Source organism: Jaculus jaculus, chromosome 6 (genome assembly GCF_020740685.1).
Source record: "Jaculus jaculus isolate mJacJac1 chromosome 6, mJacJac1.mat.Y.cur, whole genome shotgun sequence".
NCBI lineage: Eukaryota > Metazoa > Chordata > Mammalia > Rodentia > Dipodidae > Jaculus > Jaculus jaculus.
The window spans coordinates 44,668,530-44,681,050 of NC_059107.1; the positions used below are offsets into that span (position 1 = coordinate 44,668,530).

At 39.3% G+C, this 12,521-nt stretch overlaps 1 protein-coding gene across 2 annotated transcripts in view; it reads right to left on the reverse strand.

Annotated features, from left to right (window-relative positions):
* Ptcd3 (pentatricopeptide repeat domain 3) overlaps nt 1–12,521 on the reverse strand; it is a 39,595-nt gene that overhangs the window by 26,532 nt on the left and 542 nt on the right. For both annotated transcript variants that reach the window (XM_045153253.1, XM_004660567.3), the window contains exons 2-6: nt 9,639–9,691; nt 9,498–9,534; nt 4,056–4,101; nt 2,613–2,681; nt 1,926–2,030 (exon numbers count right to left, since the gene is read on the reverse strand). In XM_045153253.1, the coding sequence (XP_045009188.1) occupies nt 1,926–2,030; nt 2,613–2,681; nt 4,056–4,101; nt 9,498–9,534; nt 9,639–9,691 (310 nt within the window). The remainder of the gene's footprint in view (nt 1–1,925; nt 2,031–2,612; nt 2,682–4,055; nt 4,102–9,497; nt 9,535–9,638; nt 9,692–12,521) is intronic.

A 12,521-nucleotide genomic window follows, 5' to 3' on the forward strand; every position in this document is an offset into this window, starting at 1 on the left:
GGCTTATGGGGGATCTGGAGTAAAACACAGGTCCTTTTAGGTTGTGTAGGCAAGAGCCTTAATCAATAACCCATCTCACCAGTCCCTTTTCTCTAACTTTGTTTTGTTTTGTTTTTAGTTTTTCGGGATAGGGTTTCACTCTAGTCCAGGCTGACCTGGAATTCATTAAGGAGTCTTAGGGTGGCCTCGAACGCACAGCAATCCTTCTACCTCTGCCTCCCGGGTGCTGGGATTAAAGGCATGTGCCACCATGCCCGGCTCCCCTAACTTTTAAAACCATTATGGTATCCTGATTTATCTCAACAACTAACTTATCTAAATATATTTTAATAGGATCAGACCACTTTACTCCTGGCATGAAACTAGGCACTGGGATTAAGAGATAAAAAACACACATTCTATACTTGCAATCTAATGAAGAAAGCAGATAAAGACATTATAATACTAGGGAGGTATAGCTTAGTGGCTAAGTTGCTCAGTTGCATGAGGCCCATGCTCCGTACCTAGTTCCAGAAGTTAACAATGGGAAAGGATAAAACTCATTACAATACAGTGTGAATTGGCGCTACCTACCATGGAAGCAAGAGAGGCTTGGAAAGATTCAGTCAATAGTGGCTCTGAAGCAAAGGATAGGAGCACTATCAGTCAAAACTATACAAAGGAAGGAGGGGGAGCAAATGATCCCACGACTGCCACTGTTTTAATATTTGGGTTTATTTGTTTATTTACTTGAGACAATGGGCACACCAGGGCCTCTAGCCACCGCAAACGAACTCCTGACACATGGGCCCCCTTGTGCATCTGGCTTACATGGGTCCTGGAGAATCGAACCTGGGTCCTTTGGCTTTGCAAGCAAGTGCCTTATAACCACTAAGCCATCTCTCCAGCCCAATATTTGAGGGGTTTGTTTGCATCATTTATTTCTTGGTTTTTCAAGGTAGAGTGTTGCTTAGCCTATGCTGACCTGTGGAATTCACTATGTGGTCTCAGGGTGCCCTCAAACTCATGGCGAACCTACCTCTGATACTGCAGGGTAGAGAAAAAAGAGAGAATGGGATACAGTCTTAAAACATGGCTTAGCAGTTAAGGTGCATGCCTGTCAAGCCTAAGGACCCAGGTTCGATTCTCCAGGTCCCAGGTAAGCCAGATGCACATCGTGGCGCATGCATCTGGAGTTTGTTAGCAGTGGCTGGAGGCCCTGGTGTGCAGATTCTGTCCCTCTCTGTCTCAAATAAATAAATAAAAATATCTTAAAAAAAAAAAAAAGAGTTCAAAGGAGAGAGCTGGTCTACATAAAAAAGAATGCTAAAGGGAGTGCAAGGGACATTAAAACAAAGTGTAGATGATAAGAGAAACATATGCTGGCATGGTGGCTACACCTATAATCCCAGAACTCAGGAGGATGATGTAGGTAAGAGTTGCTGGGAGTTCAAGACCAGCCTGGGCTACAGAGTTCTAGGTTACTCTGCTTTAAAAAAAAGAATAGAGAAAGAGAACACTTGGGAGTATAGAATCCTTCAATAAGGACAGAATTCAAGAGGAGTGGTAGAAAGCCAATGAAGGAGACAGAAAAGTCATAGAGTCAAAGCTCCAAGAGTGGCATAAGGTTGAAGAGCAATTACAACCAGAAGAATCATAGTAAATTAGTAAAATTTTTTTCAAATATTCACAATACTCAAATGACTAAGTGTCAGCCACCAAACTATGATTTAATTTACATTTAAATTAGTGTACAAGCCAGGTATGGTGGAGTACAACTTTTATCCCAGCACTCAGGTGGCAGAGGTAGGAAGATCACTATGAGTGTGAGGCCACCCTGAGACTACATAGTGAATTCCAGGTCAGCCTGGACTAGAGTGAAACCCTACCTTGAAAAACCAATAAATAAATAAATTAGTGTATGAAATACAACTACCTCTGCTTACCGGTATATGAGGTTCAGCAAAATCCTTCTGAAAGTATTTGGGATGTGAGTTAATAATAAATTTTGCTGCAGTCTTCCCAGACTTCTTTGCCAATAAAAATGAACGCTACACATATATATGTTGGTAAAAGAAAAAAAAAAAAAAAAGATTAGATACAAAATGGCATTTACATGTAATTCAGACTTAAGCAAAGCTATGCCTCCAGCTACAATTGTTTTCCTCCAAAAAGGAATACAATATAAAAATCCCAATTAGAAACCTAATCAGTACTTCACACATCTATCTTTTACTGAGTGTGACATAATTTCAGGTTGTGTTCTATTTAGATCTCAAAGTATGTAAGAAAAGCTAACACTTATAGTGAATGGTTTGCTTCAGTTTTGAAAGACCTTAATATTAAAACTAAAACCTTCTTCTGAGACAGAAATAACACTGGTGTGAGCAAAGCTAGAAAAAGACTAGTATAAGCACTAATAACTTTAATGAATATTCATATCTAGTATAGCTTGATATGAAGTAAAGGACTCACGAGTTTAGCCATTTTTAAGCTTCTATAAAACCTTCCCATGGTTTGGAAAATCTAAGTAATGTGTGTGATACACACACACACACACACACACACACACACACACACACACACAAGCAGGACCTTATGATTCACTAGAGAAACTCCACGGGAACACTCACTGACTCCATGGAGGATGTTGGGATGAGGTAAGGATCATCCTGAAACACATACGGGACAGCTGTGGGGTCCTGTGGAGAAGACAGATAAATATTTTGTACTCTTTTAATTATACTTGAAATGTGCATGCAGGTATAGGCACATACATGTGTACATAAAAAGAAAACACATATACACCTAGCTACACTACACTAACAGCTCTGGAAGACTTACCTATCATTCTGCACAACTTAGAGCAAGTAAGAGCTCAGATCCCTGTGGATGCTTCTAAATTTTTTGTGTAAGTACAATGCTGGGGATTGAACTCAGGGCCTCATGCATAATAGATAAGCATCTGCCACAGAGCTTCATGTCACTAGCTAAGGCCTTAGTACTGACATAAAGCCAGATGCACAAGGTGGTGCATATGTCTGGAATTTATTTGCAGTGACTAAAGGCCCTGACCCATTCTATCTGACTTTTTCTCTCTCTTATAAATAAATAAAATATAACAAAAGAAAAAAAAGATAATCAAACATAAGATTACATTTCAGACGCATCTATTAACTATGGATTTGCCAAAAGAACTGACAAATGAAATCAACAAGAATAGCAATAATAAAATAGCCTAATATAACAAACATATCTTTTGTGCCAGACACTGTCACTAAACCTTTAATGTTTACTAATTCATTGTTTGATGATCATTTTACAGATTGGGAAACAAACGTGAAAGGATAAAGTAACTTGATTGGACCGTTTAGCTATTAAACAAGTCACTAGGATCCATGTCCCACATCTTTCTCTCACTTTTTTCCCCCCTTTTTGGTGATGATGCTCAAACCAAGGGCTTGCTCATGCATGGCACATACTCTATCTGAGCAATCAAACCCCAAGCTGAAGATCCACACATTCTAAGCCATCTCTCCAGACCAGGATCCATGCTTTTAATCAGTATTTTTTTTCCCCAAGGTAGGGTCTCACTCCAACCCAGGCTGACCTGGAATTCACTGGGTAGTCTTAGGATGGCATTGAACTCACGATGATCCTCCTACCTCTGCCTCCCAAGTGCTGGGATTAAAGACATGCCCCACCATGCCTGACCTGCTTTTCATCACTTTATTATCAGTATAATAGAATCATTATTTATAAAGATCACTGCTCTGTATAGTAAATAAAGAAATAACCATTTCAATAAGTCCTCCCAGTGATTAAAAATATTTTATATGTGTGTGTGTATACATGTGTGTGTGTGCGTATGAGGGCTCCAGTGCTTGTTGCTGCTGTAAACCAACTCCAGACACATGTACCACTTTTTGCATCTGCCTTTATATGGGTACTGGAGTATCAAGCCCACGCCAGCAGGTTTGCAAGCCAAGTACTGCCAGGTCATCTCCCCAGCCTCATAATGGTTTAGGTCTGAACAGAGATAAGAACATTAAATATTAACCTAAATTCCTACTTACCCTGTTGACTGTGGATGCAAGCGCCTGAAGAATAGCCACTTTATCCCTGAGAATCAGAATCACAACTTTTATCAGGACTATTCAGAAACAAAGTTATAAGTGATTCTACTCTTAAGAGGACATTCGCCAGTAAGACAGTTTAGTACTTATCTCCCAAGACCAACAGGACAGAAATAAGTGAGAAGCTGGGCATGGTATTATAACTATAATCCCAACACTAGGGAGGCAGAAGTAGGACTGAGGGTTTGAGGCTAGGGTAGGCTATTATATAGCAAGACTATTTCAATAACCAAGGGCTGAGGATGTAGTTCAGTCACACAGCACTTGTGGGTCTGGATGCTCAGCACTACTGGCAACACACACACACACGCACACAAGATAAAATTAAATAATATATCTTTTTTTTTTTTTTGGTTACCTATTTATGTGAGTGGAAGGCATGCCAGGGCCTCCAGCAAATGCAAACGAACTCCAGATACAGGCTCCATGCCTATCTGGCTTATGTAGGTACTGGGGAAACAAACCTTGGTCCTTAGGCTTCCCAGGCAAAAACCTTAACCACTGAGCTATGCTTCCCTAGTTTTTTTTTGTCTAAAGTTCCTCCTCGGCTTCATCTACTCTCTGATCTGGGCCCTAAGGAATAGTGATTCCCACCCTCACCTCACAAAACTGCCTTGCTGACTTCTTACCACTTTCTTACCCATTCTTTGTGCAACTTTCTGTACTCTTGACTTGTGTTGGCTCTTAATTCTGATAAAACATGAGAATAAATCACAAGTTCTTCTCTGGAACTGTTGAAGCAGAGCTCCTAAGAAACAAAGGACTGCCATATGCTCTCTTACTGAATCACTAGGTGACTGATACACCTCCTCATGAAAGAACCCGTAGGCTGGCAGCATACTGCACCTGTCACCCAACTATCGGAAAAGACCTTACCAGCATTGAGGACAAATGAGATGACCTGGTTTCAAACTTATTTCTAGTATTATTTATTTATTTATTTTCAAGTGTAGAGGTAGACACAAAGAAACAGAGTGTGGACATGGCAGGACCTCCAGCCACTGCAAACAAACTCCAGATGTATGTGCCACTTTGCACATCTGGCTTTACTTGGTTCTGAAGACTATAACCTGGGTCATTAGGCTTTGCAAGCAAGCACCTTACCCGTTGAGCCATGTTTCCAGCCCCTAAAATCTATTTTTACTCTGGTATTTGGCTTCGTATTTCCATGAATTTAAAAAATCAAAAGTGTTACTCTAGACAAAAATTAACTTAATATTTGATAAAAAAAAAAAAGTTACCTGAGAAAGCAAAAGAACATGTATTATGACAAAAAGCAAAATAATTATCTGTTATACAAATTAGCTATTGGAATTACTTTCTTGGTTTTTTTTTTGTTTTTTTTTTTTGCTTGTTTCAACAAAGGGTAGTGTCTCTCCCTATATTGGCTGAACACAAAAGCCTCCCCTCTCATAGCCTCCCAAGTCCTGGGATTGACCACTAAGCTTCATAGACTATTATTTCATCAAGTATACCACCAAACCCTGATTCTTTTTCAAAAAGGGAATCTTAAAAAGCAATTACAGTCCAAGTATGGTGGTGCACGCCTTTAATTCCAGCACTCAGGAGGCAGAGGTAAGACTCCATAGCGAATTCCAGGTCAGTCGGGGCTAAGGTGAGACCCTACCTGAAAAAATAAAACAAAACAAAAACCAAAACCCAATTACAGGGGCTGAAGAGAGATGGCTTAGTGGTTAAGAAGCTTGCCTACAAAGCCTAAGGACCCAGGTCAGATTCTTCAGGTCCCACATAAGCCAGATACATATATGTGTATGGAATTCATCCGTAGTGGCTAGAGGCCATAATGCACACATGCTCTCTCTCTAATAATTATTTTTTATATATAAAAAAGTAATTACATGCTGGAGAGATGGCTTAGCAGTTAAGGCACTTGCCTGTGATGTCTAAGGATCCATGTTTGACTCTCTAGATCCCATGTAAGCCAGACACACAAAGGTGTGGCAAGCACAAGGTGTCACACGCCCACTAGGTGGTGCAAGCATCTAGCATTTGATTCAGTAGCTGAGGCCCTGGTGTGCCAATTCTCTCTCTTTCTCTCTAAAAATAAAAATAGAAAAAAAAACCTTAAAAAGCAATTACAACAAATATCTTAAATATTTTTAAAAAATTAAAAATAAAAATATACTTATCTTAAAAAATAGCCAGGCAGGGTGGTGCACACCTTTAACCCCAGCACCCAGGAGGCAGGGGTAGAAGGACTGCCATGAATTTGAGTACACCCTAAGTCTACATAGTGAATTCCAGGTCAGCTTGGGCTAGAATGAGACCCTACCTTGGAAAACCAAAACATACATACATACATAAAAATAAACTACGTTTATAGGTGTCTTGATATCACTTTGTGAACCTTCCCCATAATAAATTTGCAAAAAATATTTTCAGAACTTCTATGAAAGTGTTTACACTAGCTTTTATTAACAATGTAATAAATGGGTCTAATTAATGTATTTAGATGTTATGTTGCATGCTGATAATTTTGCTATTCATTCACTAAAGATGGGTTTCTATGCTGTTTCAACTTACCACTATTCTCAAGGATGAGAACATTCTCATCTATAGCTCTTTGGGTGTTCCTCCTGATTGGCTAACCATTAAGATGTGCACACTGGGCTGGAGAGAAGGCTTAGAAGTTAAGGAGCTTGCCTGTGAAGCCTAAGGACTTAGGCTTAACTCCCCAAAACCCACATGGACATGGTAACACATGCATCGGGAGTTTGTCTGCAGTGGCCAGAGGCCTTGGCACACCCCTTCTCTCTCACCATAAATAAGTCAGTAACATTTTTTTGTAAAAATGATGCGCACATCATAAAGTCTGACTCAACCTAATACCCCTTCTCCTTGCTTTACATAGCAGGCTTTCATGTGTACTACTTTCATGAATCATGATTGAGCCCCTTGATCTCCCCCAAATAATGACACATGCAGATTAACTTGCTAAGAACACTGTCTACATCCAGTTATATTCAAATAGGAAAATTCACAATGAACCTACAATTTACTCAAGCTTCTTCTATGGCACTGTATGGTCTGGAAAAATCACAGCCTTAAAAGCATCATCATCTCTATATGCAAAAGGAACGTGTAGCGCTTAAGGCTTCTTCCAGGTCTGAAAGTATGGATTCTTATTTGCAATGAAGGAGAGAGAAGGGAGGGGGGAGAAGAAAGGGAGAGAGAGAAAGAAGGGGTGGAGAATGGATGCCCCAAGGCCACGGAAAACAAACCTCAGACAGTGTGCCACTATACACACCTGGTTTTATTTTGGGTACTAGGGAATCAAACCCAAGTCAGCAGGCTTTGTAGGAAAGCATCTTTAACCACTGACCCATCTCTCCAATTCCTGAAAGTATGGATTATTGGAAATCTAAGGCTCCAAATCAGGGCTCAACATTTTCCCATTTTGGTTAAGGGCTAAACAGTAAGTATTTCACACTTAAGAGCCACAGATTACTAGCACAGAATAAAAGCAATAAAAGTTATGTCTCCCCAAAAATTTCACAGGAATTTGAATTTTGTATTTATAAGTTACCATATTTTAATAAGCACTGAAGTATATAGACTACATAAAAACACAAAAACCATTCTTAACTTATGGGCTGTAAGAAAAAAAAAAAAAAGTTGTCATGTCTTGACTAATGCCCTGTATCAATTATCTCACCCTGTGAATTCTAACAGTACATTTTTCATCAGCCTCCCTGGACAACTGGCAGCAAATCTATCATAATCAGACTCACTGTTTTTATGCACCTTTACCAGTGGATCTCATACATTAGGGTTTAAAGAACTTTATAGAAATGTGCATTTTAACAAAACTCTCAGGTGATTCTGATACCACTTAAAAAATTCTACTCAGTTTAAGGAATTTCTAAATTGCTACATTTAAAACAAAATAACTTCATTAATGCAATATAAATATAAATTTATAAATATATATTTTTTGGAGACAGAGTCTTGCTATGTAGACCAGAGCTGGACTTGAAGCAACCCTCCTGCCTATGTCTGAGTGCTGGGATTATAGAAATGCACCATCACACCCAGTGTAAAACAACACTCAGTATATCCTGAGCACCTGCTAGCTAGGTACATAAGGTCATATACTTGGAATAGTATCAAGGTACAAAGCAGGCAGGAGATGATAACGTTATTTAGAATTCTCTCTAAATGTTCCTTCTTTTACTTTTGAATAATTATTTTATTTTATTTATTTGCAAGGGGAGAGATCAAGAGAGAAGTATATGTCAAGACCTTTTGTCATTGAAAACAAATTCCAAACATATGTGCCACTTTGTACACCTGGCTTTATGTAGGTACTAAGAAATCAATCCTAGGTCAACTGACTTTGCAAGCAAGCATGTTTACTCACTGAGACATCTCTCTAGCCCCAAATATTTCTTCTTTTCTACTTCCTGTACTTTTCTGAAGTATAGATATTGGTACAGTAATGTGGACCTGAATGCCATTCAGAAATGCACTATTCACAGATAACTACATTACTACTCTTGGTCCTAACATCTAATTAGGCCAGGGCAGTCAAAAAGGAATCTGTGTCTATATAATACTACATTGCCACTAAAAATTAAAAGCCTGGTATAGAAAGTATGTCTAGGACTGAAGAGATGGCTTAGCCATTAAGACGCTTGCCTGTGAAGTCTGAGAACTCAGGTTCAACTCCCAAGAGCCCATGTAAGCCAGATGCATAAGACGACACATGTACACGGGTGGCATATGCGCACAAGGTGGCCTGTGGTTTGTTTGCAGTGGCTAAGGCCCTGGTGCACCAATTCTCTCTCTTTCATTAAAAAAAAAACTACAAAAGTATGTCTAATAATTCAATTTTAAATCCATTATGTGTAGTTTCATAAAAGCAAGCAAGATATTACAAAATTTAAATAAAACCCATGACAGCCTGAAGAGATGGCTCAGCAGTTAAGGGCAATTGCTTGCAAAGTCTGACAGCCTAGGTTCAATTCCCCACAGCAATGAAAAATCAGATGCACAAAGTAATGCAAATGCCTGTATTTCATTTGCAGTGGCAGGAGGCCCTGGCATGCCCTTTCTCTCTCTTTACACTCTCTCAAACAAATATTTTTAAAAACTTAACGGCTATCATATATTAAGATGTGTCTGTGTGACAGACATAGTTTAGCAACTCACTTTTTTTTTCCTTTGGTTTTTCAAGGCCCAGGCTGACCTGGGATTCACTATGGAGTCTCAGGGTGGCCTCGAACTCACAGCGATCCTCCTACCTTTGCCTCCCAAGCGCTGGGATTAAAGGGGTGCACCACCATGCCCAGCTACCAACTCACTCTCATGTTTTGTTTATAAGCAAATAACCACTTAAATAAACAGCAAATGAATACGTACCAAGTTTTCTTTTTTGGAATGACTATTTCTTCAAACCCTTAATAAGTAAAATAAAATAAGTCAATTTCCTAATATTACAACTACATAGAATACAATGTATTATTTTTAAATAAAGAAACTATTTCCATAGTTTTTATATACCTGTTACATCAGTTCCTTCAACCTTTGGGAGAGCTGCACTTCCGGAACAAAGTCTAAAAAACAAAAGTCCTAATGTTAATACTCATTCATGAAATTCTCAGATCATCTCTACTTACATACATTTGACCCTGATTTTTTTAATCACAATGGATCAAATAGGCAGCATAACTTGTTATATGATAACAAGACATAACCTATAAAGTATGCTCAACACTATTTGTGGATACTAGAGAATGGATCTAAGACACAATAATCAAGTATTATTTACTGTTTTGTCATTGCTAAAGAATTGAACCAGGACTTTACCAATGTCAGGCAAGCTCTATACAATGAATTATAGCTGTAGCCCCAAACAAAAAACAAAGGCTGGAGATATAGCTTGGCAGTTAAGACATTTGGCTGCAAAGCCCTAGGACCCATGTTCGATTTCCCAGGACCCACATAAGCTAGATGTACAAGATGGCACATGCATGTGGAGTTTGCGTGCAGTGGCTAGAGGCCCTGGTGCACCCATTCACTCTGTCTGCCTCTTTTTCTCTCTAAATAAAAATACATAAAAAATAACTAAGCCGCCAGGCGTGGTGGCACATGCCTTTAATCCCAGCACTCGGGAGGCAGAGGTAGGAGGATCACCGTGAGTTCAAGGCCACCCTGAGACTACAGAATGATTTCTAAATCAGCCTGGGCTAGAGTGAGACAGACGCTACCTGGAAAAGCCACACAAAAAAATTAACAAACTCATTAGAAAAATAAAAACCAGGGCTGGAGAGATGGCTTAGCGGTTAGGCGCTTGCCTGTGAAGCCTAAGGACCCCGGTTCGAGGCTCGGTTCCCCAGGTCCCACGTTAGCCAGATGCACAAGGGGGCGCACGCGTCTGGAGTTCGTTTGCAGAGGCTGGAAGCCCTGGCGCGCCCATTCTCTCTCTCTCCCTCTATCTGTCTTTCTCTCTGTGTCTGTAGCTCTCAAATAAATAAATAACTAAAAAAAACTCTACTTATGTGCCACTCTGCGCATGTGGCTTTACATGGAAACTGGGGCAGGCTTTGCAAGCAAGTTCCTTTAACAGCTGAGCTACACCCCAGTCCCAAATGGAAAATATTAATAGCACTGGAAAAAACTGAAATAAATATAAGGAAATTTCATTTTCAGGAACTTAAGTCACTTGAGGTTAGAAGGATCAATTTAGTGAGGTTTTGCTTTTATATGAACAGCACCCTGGTAGCAAATGCTTACTTCACCTAAAACAATTATGACAAAGCTAGTATTGCCTGTGGTCTTATATTTCACTTCTTTTAACAACCAGAAGTGGACCAACTACATAAGTCATAATTTAGACTTTGAATTGCTATCTTCCTAGAGGTTCAAAAACTATTTTTTCCCAATATAAGAATTTAAGATTTCGTATTCAGATAACTAGATTCTAATTAATATCTTAAAAATACAGTTAGTGACAGATAATATAGTTAATATTTATGTGTATTCCATTCTTAAGTGGCATCAGAGCCACAGAAAAATTGAGATTGGATTACACAGGGAAATATTACATTGGTCCCTGGATTCAAGGCAGTATTTTAAAGCACCACCTCTCTCTGTCAGGAAAACTTCAGAAATGGATCAACTCTTCAAACCCTACTATGAGTTACTTGTGATATACTGAACTGTACATTATCTTGAGAATGAATGCTGAGGGAGGAAGGAGAACTGTTGTCAGGCAAAGAAAATAGATAGAAAAACATCAGAACCAGGCACTATCAGGAAAAGGTAGGCAAGGGCTGAATGCATTACATTAATATCAGTTGGAATTCTCTCTCTTTCAAGCAGGGTCTCTCAGGCTGATTGAAACTCAGCATTAGAGTATTGACTTTAATGCACAAATAAATAAAATTAGGTCTCAAGTTTTCATTATTCCTTACTGGAGAGATGGCCTAGCCATTAAGGCGCTTGCCTGCAAAGCCAAAAGACCCAGGTTCAATTCCCCTGGGCCCACATAAGCCAAATGCACATTCATCTAGAGTATTCTTGCAATGGCTGGAGATCCTGGCACACCTATTCTCTAGTAAATAAATAACAATTTAAAAAGAAAATTATATAAGTGGATTTTAAAAGTCCCAAGCTGTAATTATAACCAGATCTAAAGAGTCAAAAGATTTAGTCTTTTCTGCTTTTATGAAATCTTCGCTAATTCCCATGGTGCAAAACCCAAACCATTCAGCCTACGCAGGTGGATCACAGATCCACCCTCTTCCTTCCGATTGTGTTAAAATGAATAGGAAGGGGACTGGGGAGATGGCTCAGTCGTTACAAGGCAGCACTTGCTTGAATTCCTCAATACCCACATAAAGCCAGATGAACAACGTGGCCCATGTATTCACTTGCAGCAAGAAACCGTGGCGCACACTCCCGGTGTCTATCGCTCAAATAAATTTAAAAAAATTTTTAATGAGTATGGGAGAATCCTTATTAATTTGTGGTATGGCTTGTACAAGTACTTGGAAATTGTAATGCGAAAGGAAGGAGATGACGATCCCTCTGTGCAATGCAGATGTTTACTGTTACCTAAGGAATGGGATGATCATGCTATGCAATGTACCATGACCTCCCTGTATCGCTTTGTTTCTAAATATCTTTGTGATTTACATAGCATAGAATGTTTCTTGCCTAAATTCTGCCTACGTGACCTATGTAACCTTGTGACTTATAGTAATAGCCCCCCACCATGTTTAACAGTATGCTACTTTGTGGTTTAACTCCAGATCCTGTTTTTACTATAAACATCATGTGGTTACTTCTAATAAAAGCAGATACTCCCAACAGATCAGGGCTGCATCTTGAAATCCTGAACTCTGAGATGCAGACCTGGTGCAGCAGCTTTTCCTTTAACCC